The following is a 20,906-nucleotide window of genomic DNA, read 5'->3' as shown; positions in this document are numbered from 1 at the left end:
ATTAGAAAGCTGAGAAACGTCAGCACACTATTAGCTCAGATCAATACTTTTCAGACAGTCGATAGTCAGAAAACGTCCTGTGCCATGTTTAGGCTCTTCTGCCATCTACAGGCACAAAAAAATGCTTTCATAAAAAAAATATGCTGCTTTTGTATTGATAAAGCCTACCAAATACCAACAGAACAAAATGCTTCTATCTCTCAGTAAGTAAATCTCATAATAATACTCATCAGTGTCATTTGATTTTGAGTACGATTTTTTTGGGACATACCTATTGACTTTGAGACGATGCAACTAGAAGTGCTAAAATGCTAAATTTTTGTTTAAAAAAATAAGAAAAAAGACATTATCCTTGCAGCACTCTATATGGCAGCTGTTGAAGTTGCACCAGTTACAAGGCTCAATCAGCTTTTGCAAGAGCTTATGTAAAATGTTCATGCACATTGACTGGATAAATCTAAAAAATATATTATTTTTAGCATGATTTTAGCAGCAGAGCTAATATGATATATGATACTTTTGTTTTACGTAACAGAATATTGACAAATTCTTACAATTCCCTTCAATGACGCTAGTGGCATACACAGACAGCTGGGCTTTTATTCAACATCATGGTTCACATACAGCGAGGTTACATCAGGACAAAGAGAGTTTCTCACATGGCTGGAGTTTGGCTTAAGTTCGGCCACAGACACTGGCAATGCTCATACATCGCTAACACAGATCCAGCACAGCACTAATCAGAACACAGGACAGTGTAAGCATTGTTCCTCATGTGGAAATGGAGCATGCAAGGACCAGGCCCTCTCTGAACCTATACTGTGTAGAATGAGGACTGGACAGGAGAAAGAATGAAGAATCTGACTTCTAATGGCCAGAAATAACACAAAAATGCTAATTAGAAGAACACATTTCTTTCCCAGTTAAGATTTATTAGTCATTGTTTGATGAAAACCAAATTATTCTATGGGTGATTGAAAAAGAAACACATTTTAGACTGACTATTCTTACTTCATTATGCATAGCCAAAAATAAAGTCTCTTACAATAGGAAGTACATTTGGCCCTAAAACCCCTTTTGGCACTTTTGTCCCTTTGGTTAGGACACACTGCATTTATAAAACATTACACTGCTCATAAACCATTACTTATTACATAATAAACCTCAAACATCACCAAATTATGTTTTACACACAAAGATCTGTGTATTGCCACAAAACCTGAAAATTATAGTTTAAAAAACACAACATAAAATCCTCATCAATCAACACAGTAATATCTATGTGAGACCGGTATTGATGTGGCAGGAGTTTGATTTTCCATTCAAATTGAAGCCATAAACATACAAAAGCTTAAGGCATTACTTCATGGAGCTATGAATTATGGATGGAAAAACTACACTCAGATTCTGTTCTCTCACATATGCAAATACAAATGCATGCATTAGAGTAACAAAAGGAAAATGGAAATCTCTGCTTGTTCTGTATGTAAAATGACTGATATGGTATTAAACTTTAATGAATGCTTCAAAAACAAACAGACAGTTCCCAGGTACTGATATAGTTATTTACAAAAACTGATATTTTCCCATTCAAAAACCAATAAACTATGGTCTGTTTTAGTCAGTGAATTAGATGACCCAGTGTGAACTGCATGTTAATCTTGCATTTGAGATTATTCTTATAATGTAGCACCAGATGTAATGATATATCATTAATGTGTTAGACGAGAAGCTGAAATTGTGATTAATTCTGTCAATGGCTCTAAAAGCTCTAAAAAGCCATCAGTCATAGACAATCATTTCTCAGAACCGATGTAATGATGTGATAGGCTAAGGGATATAATTATTTTTCTCTTGTACAAGGAGACCTTTAATATAAAAAAGTGAAATCAATACATACTGGGGAGAGACTTCAAGTTAGAAATACTTCTTAAACCTCACCAGGAATAGCACATTTTGAAATGGTATGTACTTAATTCAGTAAGAACTTTTACACTGATGAAGTGCATTCTTTGTACAGTATAAACACATTCCAGGACATACTACATCCACCAGGTGCATAAGCCATTGTATTTTTGGCATTGCCAATGTATTTTTGACTAAATACATTTTAGATGAATGAAAAGATAAAGATACATAAATATATAGAGAAATATAAATATATAGCCAGAATCAGTCAGTCAGAGCCCAGTCTGACCCACTAGCTGGTTTACCTAATCTTACACTGTACAAATATAGGGCGGCAGTTTGAGAGATAATCTACTCCTTTAATCATGGGAAATCCTTTTCACAACAGGCAAGCACTGACACAGACATGATCCATTAGAGGAGGAGGGCTTTCAGGCCTTCTTTCCTCTGCAAACATACAACCATATCAGTCAAAATTATCCTTGTGTACAATACACACTGTATGAAATTAAAATCATTGTCAAGTTGCAATACTTCACTATTCAATCAAATGCTCTTCAAACACACATTTAAGAAGAATAAGCATATTACAATTTAAAACACTTAACCTATAATTATATTTCCAAGTGAAATTCAATAAAAAGAAATGTAAATGGAACTTGATTTCCTTCATTGTGAAAAGTGGATGTTACAAATGGAGCCAGGATGGAGGCGAGGGTTGAAAAAGCAAGAGGGATTTATGACATCAGCAAAAAAAAAAAAAAAGATTATAAAGACAAACTCTTTTTTTTAAATTTGGAATACTGAGCACCAATGATTCATGCACAGTGAAATGAGGATATGCACAAAGAAAGTAAACCAGGTCAATTTCTTTAGTTCATGTTCACTTTAACGCTATAAATACTTATTAATGGGCTAATGCTAGATCTTTTACTATAGCGTTGCGTGGTACAGTTTGCATCAAGGGAAATGACTGTTAGTACTTAAAGATTATTAAAACTAGGGCTGATCTAATGACTATACTGGCAAAGAACAGGCAGTTCTCAATGATGCCAGCTGACACTGCACCTCTAAACAGGAAAATAATTGTGTGTATAACAGAGTGAAGCTGGTTAATCACTGACAGAACTGCAGTTCTGACCTTTGAGCTCACTTGCAGCCGGGCTTATGTGTAGGCATTCTAGGCACGTGCCTATGTTGGGGGCAATTAAGATGAGGAGAAATAATATTTTATTATTATTATTTTACTCTAATGCTAAAATTACTTAAAGCTACACTGTGTAACTTTTTAAGTTGATTCTTAGCAAAAAACACTTTGTTCTATCAAAAGTATATTTGCTCATCCATGTGTAATTACTTCCACCAACTAATAAAGTATTCTTGTAAGCGTAAAATCTGCCATTTATAATACATACGAGCGAGTCGCTCGAATGGCGGCAGCCATGTTGCGCCTCCATCTTGAAAATACATTCGCCAAAGAGGGACATACCTGGAAATTCAAGCTTCGCCTTTGGCGTTTTACACTCAGTGACACCGTGACGAATGCGAGGGGGAGATTACTCGCGACTGCCGGCAGATTTGAAAGATTGCTGAAGATGGAGGATCACGCCTATTTTTGAGGACATGTAGCAGAGTCGCCAAGGAAGCGAAAGAGAGAATTAAAACGTCAACGCGACAGGCAAATCAGCAAGACCAAAGTCAATATTGGAGTAACTTTTCCAAGATGGAAAGAGCTCATGAGGAGCAAAGATTTTAAAACGGACGCCGAAGTTGCCTGCTTTCTTCTCGACAGGTAATTCAGCCTATTTGTGTAAATTCAAAGTTTTATAGTTGCTTGTCTAACCATAGCATGGTTGTGCATAACGCCAGGACGACCTCTAGTATAATTGCGTTACTTTTCCTCACGTCAATGGTGAAAAAGTATTGTTTACCTTGTAACATAAATCTATGCTGCGATGGATCACAGGTGATGAATAGTTCTAACCTCATCACTTGAAGGAACACTCATGGATGAAGTCGAACTGGAAACCATGTTAATCTTGGAATAATACGGCCACCGTAGGAGTTAAAACGCCCTCGGAATTGAAAGGAACAGAAACTAATATTCACTGGGTAGTCATATACAATTTCACCACTAGATGGGGGAAAATATCACACAGTGTAGCTTTAATAAAAAAAAATGAATTATCAATGTCAGGCAGAAACCTCATGGGCCCTATTTTAACGATCTGAAACGCAAGTATCAAACGCGAAACGCAAGTAACTTTGTGGGCGGGTCTCGGGCGCAAATCTAAAATGGGTTTGTCTGAAGTAGCTACATTACTCATAGGTGTGGTTTGGGCGTAACGTGAAATAAACCAATCAGAGCATTGTCTCACATTCCCTTTAAGAGCAGGCACGCTTGTTCCATAGCGGCTTGCTATTATAACGGCGGATTTGCCAGACGCACGCCAGGACCGGTTCACAGCCGAGGAGACCGGCGTCTCGTCAGGGCCGTAAAAGACAGAGAAGTGACATTGTATGGGGATGGGAGAAATCCACCCAAATAAACTTCGGTTAAACAGGCATATAATAATTTGGGTAAATGTGTAAGCTAGATTTATGCCTATTTTTTCACATCTTCATGGACACCACAATGATTTCCCTCATGTGTAATATTTTTCCTTGTAATTATGTATGGTTTGCAAAAATGGCAACTGCTGCGTCTGTGTGTAGATGAGAGAAGCAAAGTGTATGCGCGTTGTGCACACGCTACATTATGGCCTAGCATGAGCCCTTAAAATAGCATCTGAATAACGCGCCACTGACTTTAGACTAGGTTTATCCTGGTCTGTGGCAGAATTGTTTTCTGGAACTGCAAAATAGCACCAGGGAACGTTTGCGCCAGAACACGCCTCCTCTTTTCACTAAACCGCCCCCGGGAGCGTGAGTTCATTCCCTAATTTACCGATGTGCATCTGTGGAGGGAAAAGTCCGCTGTGCGTCAGGTGCAAAATAGGAATGATACATGCATCAGGGTACAAAGTCAACTGCGCTGGGTGCAAAATAGGACCCAATATCTCCATATTTCGTCTTTTTTCATAAATCATTACTAATTGGTCACACATTACGTCTGTCTGTGGGTTTTGCAAATATTTACCCAATGAAAAGCATTAAAAAGAGCTTGTGACTAAACCTCGTAGCTCCATTGGCTCCTTTCGGTGAACCCTCATAACTCCACCCGGCTCTATTGTGAAAGAAGTGGCGCACAGATTTCGGACCGTCTAGGTAAAGGATAAAGAACTGATTGTTTGAATAAGTACAGTGTTTTCTTTACACAAGAAACATTATATATATATAAAGGCTAATCAATGTTTTATGTATTTGAGGAGCGGAGAAGAGTGTCTTAGTTTAGCATTTGTCGTTGTTTTAAATAGCCTGTTTGTGGCACTTTATCTTTTTATAACATAAGATGTTGGCCAAATGACAGAACTGAGCGCCCACAGCTACAGTTAATATAAACTTCATAAAATGTAAGTTGATGAAAACGTAATGCGATGCACTTAGTACTGCCTCAGATGCAGCCCAAAATATTTTTTTGCCTGTGATGTGTCACAATATGAGGTAAATCCAGCCCTGCTCACTTGCATATACTTCTGACAGTATTAAGTTCAATACTTAAGTACCAAACTTAAATACAGGCAAGGTTTAGCTATGAGCCTGCATGTCCAACAACTTCTTTGCAAACAAAAAGCCATAAAGAAATACCAAAATACACACAAATTACAGCTGATTAATTTTTACGTAAAGCAAATCAACCAACCAAAAAAGGCAATGTTTACCAGACACTTGATACCAGTGCCTTGCAGAATACAGGAAATCGAATTGCCCAGTTACTATCAGTCCAGATGCACAAATGATTCCTGAATGATGCATTCCTGCAGCTCAAACAGTACAGAACATGGTGCTTGTGACGTCAAGGTCATGGGTTTGATTCCCAATGTATGAAACAATGTATCTTGAATGCAATGTAAGGTGCTTTGGATTAAACTGTGTGCCAAATGCATAAAGCTTAATAATCACCCAGAGATATATTAATAGTTGGATATATATTTCCTACTTTATCTGCATACATTTAGTATACTCACATAAGCAATATATACACTATCAGCATACATAGAATGTACTCACGTAAGGTGATAACTCAACTGCTTGATTACTTGTAACGCTGCAAACTGTAAACTATATTATACTATAAAAAAGTATATTATTTTATATACAGTTTATTTGATTTATTATAAACTTTATTGAGAAAAGAACTGGGACCAATGACAAAAGAAGGCACACTATGGTATAACAAACTCATTGGGCCTGGGGGTGAGTGGGGGGCAGGTACATTAAACAACTTTCTCCTCCTGGACATCCTGTGAAATTACAACCTTGTATGAGCAAAATACAGATACTGTAGCATCTGGACCAATCAGACACACACAAATTATTCATTATATTTAATGAATAATCCAGCAAACTCACTCTCCCAACAAAGGTCTATGAAACTTCCCCCAAAACCAACATCCCAAATGAAGCTAACACACTGGCAGAACCCAGTGTCCTGTTACAGGACACATTAAGACTGATAACACTTTTTACAACCCAAAAAGGAATTTGCAGAGAGTTGTGACTCTCACTTAATTATTTCTGAGAAGGAGAAATAAACCCTTTTAATCCTATATATTCTATATATAACCACTTAAGAAATGTATAAACAGTCAATGGGTTCTAGCAAACCAATCACAGCGCTTGTAGAATTGACGCGTTGTTACATTTTTGGAGAGGTGCACGTCAGGGTACGCCAAAGGGTACGTGTGCTACACACATCCTACGACGTAGTTACGTTGTGAGGTCGACGCAGAAGTATAAATTGGGCTTTAGTCTCTTAGCCTCTTACTCTCTTAGTTCCTTTCTGAAATCCTGATGTGAAGATGATGCTGAACTAGAAGTTTCTAAGGACCCTCAAGCTTGTGCCAGGCTGCGGCCTTGTCTTTCCATTCACCAAAGATCCTCTGACTCCCACTGGTTCTCTCTCTCATCAAGACAACATAGCAAAGATCAACTAGAGCCTCAACAAATTGCATCAGGACAGTTTAATTCAAATGGGCGAGACATGCAAGTATCAAACTTAGTCTCATTATTTGATACATTAAGTATCCTTAACCCTTTTAAAGAAGGGCGTGCTAGAACTAAACTGATGGTTTGCTCAAGGCTGTTGATCTGCTGAATTTCAAACAATGCTATAACTTCTTGCTTTCCTGTATTCTGCTTCAGCTCTCTTTCCCTTGGTAAACTGTATGCATGCATGTATGTGTATGTTAGAGTAGTTTAAAATAAAATCTTGTTTATGTCACACGTAAAGTTGTCTGTGTTTCAAGCTCATATATACTGGAGTCCCTAATCATCCAGATGTTGACTACTTGCTCTTAGTAGTACTGTACAGTAAGAAAGACATTTCCCATACCCCGGAAATGTAAATTTCTTAGAATTAATAAACAATTAACACTGAGGGCCCTATTTTAACGATCTGAAACGCAAGTGTCAAAGCGCAAAGCGCAAGTAACTTTGTGGGCGGGTCTCGGCACTGTTGCTATTTTCCCGGCGGGATAAATGGCTCTTGCGCCTGGCGCAAATCTAAAAGGGGTTGGTCTGAAGTAGCTTCATTATTCATAGGTGTGGTTTGGGCGTAACGTGAAATAAACCAATCAGAGCATCATCTCACATTCCCTTTAAGAGCAGACGCGCTTTTTCCTTGGCGTATTGCTATTATAACGGCGGATTTGCCAGGCGCGCGCCAGGAGCGGTTCACAGCCGAGGAGAGCAACGCTCTCGTCACGGCCGTAAAAGAGAGAGAAGTGACATTGGGGATGGAGAAACACACCCAAATTAGCTTCGGTTAAACAGGTATATAATAATGTGGGTAAATGTGTAAGCTAGATGTATGCTTTTATAATAAATTATCTATCTATCTATCTATCTATCTATCTATCTATCGTTTGTAATAATATGATTTGCAAAAATGAAAACTGCTGCTTCTGTGTAGATTAGAGAATCAAAGTGTATGCGCGTTGTGCACGCAATACATTATGGTCAAGCATGCGCCCTTAAAATAGCATAATGAACAACGCGCAACTGACTTTAGACTAGGTTTTTTCTGGCCAGTGGCGCAATTGTTTTATGGAACAGTAAAATAGCACCAGGGATTGTTTGCGCCGGAACACGCCTCCTTTTTTGCGCTGAACCACCCAGGGAGCGCAAGTTCATTCCCTAGTTTAGCGACGTGCTTCTGTGGAGGGAAAAGCGTGCTTTGCGCGGGTGCAAAATAGGAATGAAACATGCGTCGGTGTACAAAGTCAATTGCGCTGGGTGCAAGATAGGGCCCTGAGTGTTCACGGCACAAACAGGTTAATTGATTGTAATATTAATTTTACTACACTAAGTTAATTCTATTAACTGATCCAAATATTCATAATCAATTATAACAAGTTATGATTGATTATTAATATTTCTTTAGAGCTAATTTGTATATTCATATGGGTTTATTCTTAATCTGCAATTATGACTATAATGCAGTATTCCTGGAGAATGGATTCTCCACTCAAAAATGAAAATTCTCTGTGCTGATAGTTGGCCGGAAGCGATGATTTATATGTTTAAATTATAAGTATTTTTCTCACACACAGCTATCATTTCACTTCAGAAGACATTGATTCAGCAACTGGGGTCATATGGATTACCATCGTGTTCGATTTGTGTGGCTTTTGAAGAGTCAACTTTGAGAGACCCATCAAATCGCATTAACTCACAGAGGTGAATTCTGTTTCTAAAAATCTCTGTTCGTGTTCCACAGACGTAAATCATATACATCTGGGACTGCATAAGAAAATTATGACAGAATTTTCATTTTTGGGTGGAGTATCTCTTTAACAGCTTTTTTTTTTACAGCTACAACATGTTTGGTAAATATCATCCTCAGGAAGTTCAAAGTGAGGAAAAGAAAAACAGCTCTCACCACAAATGACAGCTCAACTGACCACTTGTCCATGCAAACGGAGCTGTTCTCATCAGACCAGACTGCTTCAAAGCTCACAGGGTATCAGATGAAATCTCCTTCTCAGCAGCCTGGTTTCTCACTTAGGCCTGAGTCAACTGGGTTTACAAAGACTTCTGTTCTCTCAAAAGGCAGAGTGAGAGGAGAACACATTACTGTATGAAAAACCTCAATATGGCACCTCACACTAAAATCCACAGCTAACTGGGAAAGCTAGCTTTATCACTAAAAAGGGTGACATGGGTTAAAGTTGTGGGTCATAATAATAGTTTTCTCTGAATGTTTTGTTTGAAAAATGTAACAGATTGTGTGTGAAGAGAAGTTCATACTGGATTTCCTCATAAACACAGCAAACAAACTTCATAGAGTAGAAAAGCATTGATGGACGCATTTGATGCCATGACCCTACAGATGAGTATTATGTAATGGCAGCTGCAGGAGCATGTATGTCATGCCTGGGTCACTGCTAGTGATCCCTACTGTGGCAAGAAATTTAAATGAGCTGGTATCCTTGTATATTTTTAAAAGTTTAACCTTAACATTTTAAACACCCAATGGCTATAAAAAGTAATCCAAAATTAACCATCATGTAAATCAAAAACCTGATCATAACTCAAAGCCTGACTTCAACTACAGTGAAACGCACCCAGAATCTCATATCACATCATCCAAGATATTATGCAAATTAATCAGATCTAATTAAGGTTGGGACAGGATGTCATCCTGCAGGTGGAAGCGACAGCCAGATTTTTAATTATTTGGAACATAAAAGACAATAGATTTTCGTCAGTGCATCTTTGTACTTTAAATATCAATATGTATGTTTAAAAATATCTATCTATTTTCTGAATTCATGTTATTGTTCTCATTGTGATAAACTTATCCATTTATATGTTTCATTTTTTAAATAAAAAAAATAACATATTTTGATAGACCTCTCTCTGTTGATGTATTGCCAGACTTATTTTAGACCGCATTAACCTCGTCCCGTTCTTACAGTTGACTGAAAGCTCGCATTTAGATCTGCCTCCATCCAATCAACATTTCTTGTTCAGAAGTGTTATTTATTTATTTATTTTAAAAAAATATAATTTTTTTTTTCATGTTGGAGAACTGAACATGGTCGATATTACTGTAACTCATTTTAGAAAAAAACTTTTGAAGATAACAAAACAGAGAGAGAGAGAGAGAGAGAGAGAGAGAGAGAGAGAGAGAGAGAGAGAGAGAGAGAGAGAGAGAGAGATCCCTTCTGATGATCTGGTGCTGCTGTCTCCCAGTAAAGAGTGTCTACAACAGCATCTAGACCTCCTGCACAACTTCTGTCAGTAATGGGCCCTGGGCCCAGTTAACCCCAAAAAGACAAAAATAATGATATTCCGAAAAAGACCCAGCCACCAAGACCAACATCATAGCTTTAAATTAGACAACATGCTCCTTGGCATAAATATTAACAACACAGGAAATTTTAACAAAGCTTTTAACGTCCTCAGAGACAAGGCACAGAGAGCTTTTTATGCAATTACAGTAAGAGAAATATCAAAATTGGCATCCAAATCAGAGTCTGGCTAAAAATATTCAAATCAATAATAGAACCCATGGTGTGAAGTCTGGGGCCCACTCACAAACCAAGAGTTTACTAAATGGGACAAACACCCAATTGAGACTCTGCAGACCGAACTATGCTAAATCTGAGTACAGCGCAAAAGCCCAAATAATGCCTGCAGAGCAGAATTAGGATTATACCCACTTATAATCACTTTTCAAAAAAGGACCATTAAATTCCATGCCCACCTAACAAATAGTGATAAACAAATCCTCCATCACAAAGCCCTGAACTACCAAGAGCTGACGCCAGAAAGAAACGCCCTCGGCCAAGGGTCTTAGAGCTGACTACACAAACCAAAACATGTCTGACTGAGAATAAAAACTTAGCCAGACCAAACCAAATAATTAAAACACAAAAAGAAAAATACCTAAAACATTGGCCAGACACAACAGCCCAACAAAGTAAATCGGAATGCTGTTTGGCCCTAAACAGAGAATATAATTTGGCAGGGTACCTGAGTACACTGACAGACCCTAAGCTTAGAAAAGTCCTAAGCATGTACAGACTCAGTGAACACAGTCTCACCATTTCTTTCTGTTTGAGAGAGAGAGAGAGAGAGAGAGAGAGAGAGAGAGAGAGAGAGAGCAAAGAGCAAATGAGTGAGAGAAGTTCCTAAAAATGGAGAATTCAATCTTTCAGTAGTAGTTCCATTCCCTCACTTTCAATGTGGACGTCAGACAAATTTCCACAATGAAAAAACAGGCTTGATAGATTTTCCAGTGGTGTGGTGAGTGTGGATCTGTGAGTCTCACTAAAAGGGAAAGGTCTTCATCATTTCACCAAAGCACAGCAATATAAGACACTGAGACGTCACGACTTCATGTGAAGAAGGGAAAATCATTAGATGAAGTGTCTGGGAGAGACATTTTCTAGAGCTTTCTTCTTCAGTTGTTAATGATGTAATTGGTGGCAGTTGTAAAATTATAGGTACATTGCCATGGAAACAAGCCTCGAGCTGACAATAATAACTGAAGCGATATGAGTTTGTCACCCTTTAAAACAAAAGGCTACTTTGCAAGTTCAGGAAACTAAGCATTATTAGTCCATACAAAAACTGTGTTCTTTTCCTTTTAAGAGTACGGTGTACCGAGACTGTTTAACACAGGTCTACTAATGTAGTCAAGCTAAAAAGCATCAATATCACTGTGGACCAATTAAGCTTGACCTGCTGTTTACAGTGGCATAATGTAATGAGAAGGAGGCAGTGATGTTCTCTCTGATGAGCCGCTCTATGACGTTTGCTGTAGCCTGGTTCCGCTGTAAATTAAGTTAGGAGAGCAGCTCAGCAGAAGCGAGAGGGACATTGAAAACCCTGCTTGTGGTTTGCATTGAGTATCTAAGATGTCTAGCAGCATAGATTTGACAAATTAAAAAAAAAAATCTGAATAATAAACTGAAAATTCCATGATTAAACCGCAAAAAGAAACTATCGGAGAACGGGAAGTGATCATAATGCTGAAGCTAAGTGTCTTTTCCATCTTTCCATGCACTAAAAAATAATGAAATACAAAAAATGTCTGCAAGTGGATATTGCCCATTTTCTGTTATAGTAATTGCTTTGCTTCCTAATGGATTTAACAAGTGAACCTGTTTTTTGTATACATAACAAAAATGGTGTGAAATTAAAGGAAAAGTACACTTATTGCACAAAAACAACACAAAAAAAGAGATCTTGGTTCTGTTGACTACAAGTGCCATTGCACCTACATGTCAACTAACTCTCATTACATGTCAACTAACTCTCATTAGAGTGTTAGTAGAGTAGTAGACTGGTAGGGTTATGGTTAGGGTTAGTAGAATAAGTTGACATGTACTTGCAAAGTCAGTAGAATGTCTGTTGGGTGACCATCAAAATAAAGAGTTAGCAGATATTAAGCAGACAGTCTACTAATCTACTAATGAGAGTTAGTTGAAATGTAGATGCAACGTTACTTATAGTCAAAATAGAGTGTCTAAAGGGGACCATCAAAATACAGTGTTACCGGGTTCTTTTGCAGAACTTCAAAGCTGCTTTTTCCATAAAATGAAAGCAAATGGGAACTGGGCTGTCAAGTCCAAAATGACCAAACCTTAAAAATAGTCTAGATGAACCTGAAACCCATTAAATAGTTTTGTGTGAGGAACAGTCCCGCACATGACATGGAATCAAGCCACAATTTTAATTTGAGGACATTTTATTAATTTGTTCCCGTGTTTAAGTAAAATTAAAGGGGCATTCCACCCATTTGAACATTGTTTTTTATTTAAAGTGGGTCATATATGTAGTCGAAATGTAAAATAAATTTTGAATTTGGTGCCTTCGTGACCGAGGAAAGACAAAAAATAACTTCAGGACGCATTTGTATGAAAGACAACAACTCCCACAATGCACCACATTGCACAGCTCCGCAAGCCACTCCCACTAATCCAGAACAGCGCATATCTGCATATAAGAGAAATCACTCTTCCGTCTACAAGGCTAGCTACCACCAGAGCTTGAAATTAATTTCACACAAAATGTCTAGTTAGTTGGCGAACTCATTAGTGCATTACACCTCGTTTGTATTTCTTTCGAAAAGGTGAATTATTGCATGGTACCTGGATGTTCAGTCAGAACATATGCGGTGCGAAACTAGGATGTCCTCGTCTGATTCAGAGATTTCGTCCAGGAGAAATTGTCATCGTTGAAATTCTTTGCCGCAGACGGACTCTATCTCTGTGTTCGTAGTTGCATAGTGAGATCACCGGCGCCACCAGTCCGCCCTAACTCGAGCCAGTCTGGGCTCCTCGTCCGTGGCAGGCAGGTCTTCTGCCTCGGCTGCTCTTCGCTATAATGCGGCTTGTAAAGGTAGCCACAAACACCTGATTCAAGCATCAGACTTCTGAAATCCTCTTCTTCTATATCATATTGAGCACTCTCCTCCGCTATTGTCATAACTTTACATCTGTCTCCACAGCGCCTGTTAGCTTAGCTTCAAACAAGATGGAGGATATTGCTTTCAGTTTCAGAGAGTAAAGTCCCACCCACTGATCTGTAATAGGTCTGTAGCGTGAGCGGGTCCCGCCCCTGGGAAAGATGAGGAACGAGTGTCTGTAGTCTCAACAGAAATCCCCCCCTCTTACACTTCCTCCTACAATGACGCAAAATGACGATTTTTGCGTCATTGTAGGAGGAAGTGTAAGAGGTAAATAACGGATTTCTCCCGTCTCAGGGGAAAATGAGAGAGTGTTGCACGACCATTCAACAGTATGACTGGGTTTCTAACAATGCAAAGCTTAATGCAAATGGGTGGAGTGTCCCTTTAAGGCCACATTGTAATACATTGTTTCCTCATTTTTATTGAGGTAAATCGTGGCCACAACTATTTTATTACATTATTTTAATTTAGTTAAATTACGGCCAAGATTTAACTAAAACGAAGGAACAAATCAGTACAATGTGGCCGCAAATTAATATAGTTGTGGGAACCACTTATTAATATGTGACCACAATATTTTTTTGGCCTCACATGTCATGTGCAGGAATTCATACCGAAAAAACTTTTCAAATAAACTTCCAAGACAACCAGTGACTAAAGATGTCATCAAACCTCCCATCACTCAGCATTCTATGACTTTCAGCTCAGCATTCATACCATCCCGGCAATGTGTAGATCACATGATCGCTGGATTCTCAGTGTCCTTTAACAAGCCCACAGGACAAAGAGCGTTTAAAAATAGAACAGACACCCAAGCTGCTCTCATCCATAATAAATGGTAGTGGATATCCAGTCAGCAGGCCTCACCTGCTCCCTACACACACTCAAACACAGCAATCACACAGTGTACTAATGAGGCCAGTGAACTACATATTACACACATTTAGAGTTACGCAAATGAAAAGTATTTCAAACTTCTTACACACTGTTATAGACGACATTATATTAAAGCACAGTACAGATTCTAGGCTAAATAGAATACAAAATATGATACAGTGCTTTTGGTGACAGTTACATTACAATTTACTCCCCATGTTCATTGTTGATTATTCAGACTAATAGTAACTTGATCTGTAATAGCGAGAGTTCAATCTAACGTATGCTGTCCACAGTCCATCTGGGAGGGTAACAGACACCACAGGCAGGGCCTTTGATATGTGTTACAGAACACAGATGCACATATGCACAAACATCATGAAAGAAACAGACACAGACAGCTGTGTGATTGCCACTGTGAATGAACTGCACTAGCTTACTTACGCGTGTGTTGGGGAAGATGTAGGTCATTAATTGAAATGCAACACTCATATTGATCCGAATGCACATTCATGCCTCTGGCCGCCTATCTTCAATCTGATCTCATGACAGCCACAGTGTTATATGGTTTGAACGTTTAAAGAAAATCAGGAGAGATCAGTCACATAATCTATCACCAGTAGTATAAACCAAGTTTAAACAGAGAAAATAAGGAGCGATCAGTCACACAATCTATCGTGCGATCAGAAGTGTTAGGCTTTTTACAACATACAGTTTAAGTAAGTGCATACAAGAGCTTGTAAGAGCTCATCAATCTATGACGCCTTGAATTAATCTGTACATAGTGTGAGCATGTGTTTGTAGGAGGGTTAGTGACATATTAGCGATAAAAGAAAAGGAAAAATCATATTTATGGATAAAAAGATTTTCAAATATTAATAAGCAGTGAAGTAGTTTTATTAAACTATTTTTTTTCCTGAGAAATAATAATAAATGATTAATCCAAACTACACTACCATTCAAATGTTTGGGGTCAGTAAGATTTTTTTAAGCAATTATACTTTTATTCAGCAAGGATGCATTAAACTGATCAACAGTGACGGTGAAGACATTTACAGTCACAAAAAAATGCTGTTCAGGATCAGGATCAAAGAAACCTGAAAAGAAACCTGTATCACAGTTTCGCAAAAATATTAAGCAGCACCTGTTTTCAACATTGATAATAATTGAGAAATATTTCTTGAGCACCAAAATGATCATATTAGAATGATTTCTGATGGATCATGTCACACTGAAGGACTGGAGTAATTCAACATTGCCATCATAGGAAAAATATATTAAAATAGTAAACAGTTATTTAAAATGTAAGTAATATTTCACTTTAATTTTACTGTTTTTACTGTACAAAAACGTTTTTAAAAAACGTTACCGACCCCAAACTTTTGAACTACTTAAGGTTTCTTTTCAAGAACTGAATTATTTTAATGAAGCTTTTTTCTTCATTGTGTTATTATGCCAAAATCTTAGCTAAAGCTCTGAGAACATTCCGTGTTAGCTGGGGAGAGACACCGGAAAGAGAAAAAGAGGAAAAATATGCCATTAATTATGTTCTTTTGATTGAGAGCTGAAGTATGTGAAAATAAATATAGGAGGCATTGACCCAAAGTTCCATTAGTGGACCATGACATTCCTGTTTACCGGCCATTACTACAAACACACTTAACTGAATAACTGTGTGTGTGTGTCATACAGTTAAACCATCAGTTTTTCTCCTCTTTCGACATGGATGATAATCAAAGATGTCATTAAAATGTACAGCACTAAGTCACAAAGCCAAACTTAATTGATGTCAAAAGAGCAAATCCAAAGTCTAATCCTTGAACCGTGAATAACCATGGTAACACAAGCTGGACAGAAAAAAACCCCTGGTCTGATTCAAAACCTTGTGGGTCGACCCACAAATCTAGGGAACTTTCACTGTGCCTTCCAGTAGCAGGACATGGCTAAACAGAGAATTTATTTACTGCGGAAGTGGACGTAACAGCATTTTAATGTAGTGACTTCCCATTCAGTTCTGTGAATTGGAGTTCACCAAATGAAGGGAGAGTTCCTCTGGTGTAACCGTTGAGTTTTATGCCCTGCTAATGGCCATACTGGTGACGGATTAAACTTCAGCAACTTTCATGTTCACTCTTATATTTGGGATTGAACCTGCAATCTTTGTATTACCTACCCAATTTCTTATCAAATAGGGAATAACGCAACATTTGAGTGTGTGAAAGTGAAGAGGCCGAGTACAACCAATAAAACTAAAAACAATTCAGCATCACTTCAAACCAATAGTTCATCATCAAAAAATGAAAATTATGTCATTATTTCATGTCATCCTCATGTCGTTCCAAACTTGTATTTTACTTATTTACTTACAGTGGTGGACAGAATTAATGGCACCCCTGGTAAATATGATCAAAAATGGCTGTAAAAAAAAAAATCTTTTGATCTTTCATTCAAAAAATTCGCAAAAATTTAACCTTTCATTGAAGTAAAAGAATTGAAAGTGGGGAGGAAATCACATTATGAAATAAATGCTTTTCTCCAAAACACGTCGGCCACAATTATTGGCACCCCTAGAATTTTTTACAGTAAAATATCTCTGAAGTATATTCCCATTAATATTTACCTTTATTTAGCACACCAGGGGGACTAGGAACATGAAATTGTCCAGTTATGACTTCTTGTTTCACAGGACTTTAAATATGAGGAAACACAAAGGCTAAATTTCTTTAATCGTCCATCACAATGAGTAAAACCAAAGAATATAGTTCTGATGTGCATCAAAAGATTGTTGAGCATCACAAAATAGAAAGTGGCTGTAAGAAAATAGCTAAAGAACTGAAAATCCCCAATTTGACCATCAGGGCAATAATTAAGAAGTTATAATCAACTAAAGATGTTACGAATCTGCCAGGAAGAGGACGTGTGTCTATATTGTCTTAATGCACGGGGGGAGAGGAGGAGGAGAGTTTGAGTGGCCAAAGACTCTCCAAGGATCACAGATGGAGAATTGCAGAGATTACTTGAGTCTTGGGGGTCAGAAAGCCTAAAAAAATTTATCAAACAACCCCTACATCACCACATGTTGTTTGGGAGGGTTTCAAGAAAAATCCTCCTCGCTCCTCCAAAAATAAACTCCAGCATATTCAGTTGTCAGACACGACTGGAACTTCATAAGGGACCGGGTTCTATAGTCAGATGAAACTAAAAAAGGACTTTTTGGCAGCAAACCCACCAGATGTGTTTGGTGCAAACAAGGATAAAAAGTACCCCATGCCTACGGTTAAATATACTCTTGGATCTTATATGTTGTGGGCCTATTTTTTTGCTGGAGGTCCTGGACATCTTGTTCAGATACATGGTATTATGGATTCTAGCAAATACCAACAGATAAAAAATCAAAACCTGACAACCTCTGCTAGAAATCTTATAATGGGCCGTGGTTGGATCTTCCATCAGGACAACGATCCAAAACAAACATCAAAATCAACACAAAAATGGGTAACTGAGCACAAAATGAAGCTTCTGCCATGACCGTCCCAGTCCCCTAAACTGAACACTATAGAAAATGAGTGGGCTGAACTGAAGAGAAGAAGCACCAACATGAACTTGTGAATCTGAAGGATCTGGAGAGATTCTGTATGGAGGAATGGTCTCTGAGCTCTTGTCAGGTGTTCTCCAAACTCATCAGGCATTATAGGAGAAGACTCAGATCTGTTATCTTGGCAAAAGGAGGTTGCAAAAAGTATTTAATAACAGGGAGCCAATAATTATGGCCAGCGTGTTTTGGAGAAAGCATTTATTTTATAATGTGATTTACCCCCCACTTTCAATTCTTTTACTTCAATGAAAGGTTCGATTTTTGCAAATTTTTTTGAATGAAAGATCAAAAGGATAAACACATGTAAAGATATCCTGACCAATCCAGGATGCTCTCTTCTATACAATGAAAGTGACTAGAAACTAAGCTATCAAGGTCTAAAATTGACAAAAACTACCATAAAAGTATCAGAAATGTAATCCATCTAACTTATTAACTAGTCTATCGAAAATCAGTTCGGACCCCAAAGACCATGAGTGTGATTTTTTTTTTTATACTTCAGAACAACCGAATCAAGCCCAGTTTTTTTGTGTTCAGATAGATAATGTAATAAAAGTCACAAAATCCCATCCCACTGAGATGAAGAAGGGAACAATGTTTTTTGATGAAGGAACATCAAATGGGGTCCGAACGGTCCCCAAAGACCATATGACGTTTAAAGCCTTTCTTCACCCTAGAAGGGGTTATGTGCCTAAGGTGCCGACCAATGTGGCATGCTCTATAGTTTTACAGGCCTTCTGTCCACCACCCTTTCAGACGTTGGACCAGGAAAGATCAAACTTGATATGTCCGGTCAGAGTTCTACATTGTTACATCCAAAGAACTGACCAGCTGTTGGTATGCTTCGGTTCACCCAGGCGTTCCCCAGCGTCTTAACAAAGGATAAGCAAGTGGATAGTTGAGGCGATTTCTTTGGCTTATGAGACGCGTGGCCTTTCCTCACCTCTGGCCAGTAGAGCACACTCAACTAGGAGTATGGTGGCCTCCAAGGCCTTGTTATCAAGGGTGTCCCTTCAAGAAGTGCGTGATGTGGTGGTGGGTCCTCTCCGCACACATTTGTGTATGGGAACAGAGGCGTTCCCATAGCGCCATCTCCAATGCAGCATCTCGTTCCCTACTCAGGGAACCATGGTTACAGTCGTAATCGAGATGTGTATTCCTGCGATGGCAAAGCTGAATATTCAGCATCCTTACTCTAGTCTTCAGTGTCACATTATCCTTCAGAATTAATTCTAATATACTGATTTGGTGGTAAAGAAACATTTCTTATTATTAATATATCACGGTAGAAAAATATATTTTTCAGGATTCTTAAAAGTTTACTTGAAATAGAATGCTTTTGTAATGATGTAAGTCTTTGCATTGTCAAAACTGACCCTGTGATCAATTTAATGCATCTTCGCTGAATAAATATATTCATTTATTTAAAAAAATAAAAAAACATATTACTGACCCCAAACCTTTGATTGGTCCTGTATGTACAAATTTAATATTTTTGAAGCTTTTCCATCCAACTTTTTATTTTATGGAAAAAAGAAACATCAACATTCACCAAAACTTATATTTTTTGCGCTCCATGGAAGAAAGTACGAAAAATGAGTTTAGGACAATATGAGAGCAAATGATTAAACAATTTTGAGAATTTTTGGGTGAGAGCATGAAATTCCTTTATCTTTAAATTGTGTTCCTGGCACAAATACTGTTTTGCACAAAATTAAACTTCAGTTCTCCACTTTCATGTCTATTCAAGTGTTACTTTTGGTAAGGCAATATCTGAATTATGGTGGAATCAGACAGCTCTTAAGGATCTTAGCTGTTCTTATTAGTTCCAGATGGAACTTTCCTCTTTTTTTCTTTTTTTTTTGCAACAGGTAAAGAATGAAGAAACAGTCTGAGACTCCTTCTGTTCGGAAAGATGAAGTAATGCAGGTGATATTTTAAATGTTAAGCAATACTGCTATAATCATTTCAGCTCTGTGCCCAGCTGAGCGCTTCCAGAAGATTCATTTTCCCCCATTTCAATTACAATCACAATTAACTGACAAGACACTGGTGCAAAACTATTCATTTTCAAGAGGTAGCCATGGCTGAAAGAGAAGAAGGCGGCAATGGTGGAGACTTGACAGGTGGCAGGTACCCAATCTAAGTTTGCCAATAATAACTCTATTGAGCAGTTTTACATGCATTGACATTGATCTGATGCCCTGTTTTTACCTTTCGGTTAGAAACTCCCAGTCCCAACTTAGCATGTTAATAGCTCTGTCCTATATTTCATATTTAGGTCATTATTGAATAAGTAACAGTGGCTCAAATAGAAAGGCACTAAGATCATGAGACTTGGATGAAACGCAAACTTTAAGGATGCACATACTCACCACCAGTACAGAAGTGCGCACCACCTCGGAGACGCTCTGGCGTAACTCAGCCGCGGTGCCGGGCTTACTCAGACCGCGCGTGAACTTTCGTGTCTCGGGCTGAGCCGAAGAGGCCATCGCACCTTGCGTGTATTTGAAAAATAAACTCTATGGATACATGTCTATAGACAAAAATTCACGCAGTCCTGCGAGGAAGTCCTCGGTTGAGACCTGTCCGTCACAAAAAGAGGCAGCGAGGCATTCCAAGTCCTTAGTAAACAACACCATAGGGTGAGATTGGTCATCTATCCTCTTCCAAACTCCATAATTCTGTGTTTGTTTCGCAGCGTCGGGTGGAAGCTGAGAGGTATAGCTGCTAACTTAGTGCGTTCCCGTTGCGCTGTTACACTTAGTGAGTGACGGTTCCCCGGAGTCCCGTCCCGCGTCGCTCCGTGCCAGTTTCGAACCGCCCGTGCGTGTCAGTGCGTGATGAAAATCCCGCGCGAGCAGCAACGCCTCCCCTCAGCAGAAACTCAGGAGAGCCAAGGAGGTAAATTGCTTCCAATAACAGGACATGTCATGTTGAACT

The 20,906-nt window shown here is 38.4% G+C and overlaps 1 protein-coding gene across 2 annotated transcripts in view; it reads right to left on the bottom strand.

The window, feature by feature from the left end:
- dock9b (dedicator of cytokinesis 9b) overlaps window positions 1-20,760 on the bottom strand; it is an 85,400-nt gene extending 64,640 nt beyond the window's left edge. For both annotated transcript variants that reach the window (XM_084127899.1, XM_084127902.1), the window contains exon 1: window positions 20,339-20,760. In XM_084127899.1, coding sequence (XP_083984025.1) covers window positions 20,339-20,455 — 117 coding nt within the window. In that variant the 5' untranslated portion in view covers window positions 20,456-20,760. The remainder of the gene's footprint in view (window positions 1-20,338) is intronic.
- Window positions 20,761-20,906: the final 146 nt, after the last annotated feature.

This window comes from Abramis brama, assembly GCF_963993115.1.
Source record: "Abramis brama genome assembly, chromosome: 11".
NCBI classification, from domain to species: domain Eukaryota; kingdom Metazoa; phylum Chordata; class Actinopteri; order Cypriniformes; family Leuciscidae; genus Abramis; species Abramis brama.
This window is presented reverse-complemented; position numbering and strand designations above follow the sequence as displayed.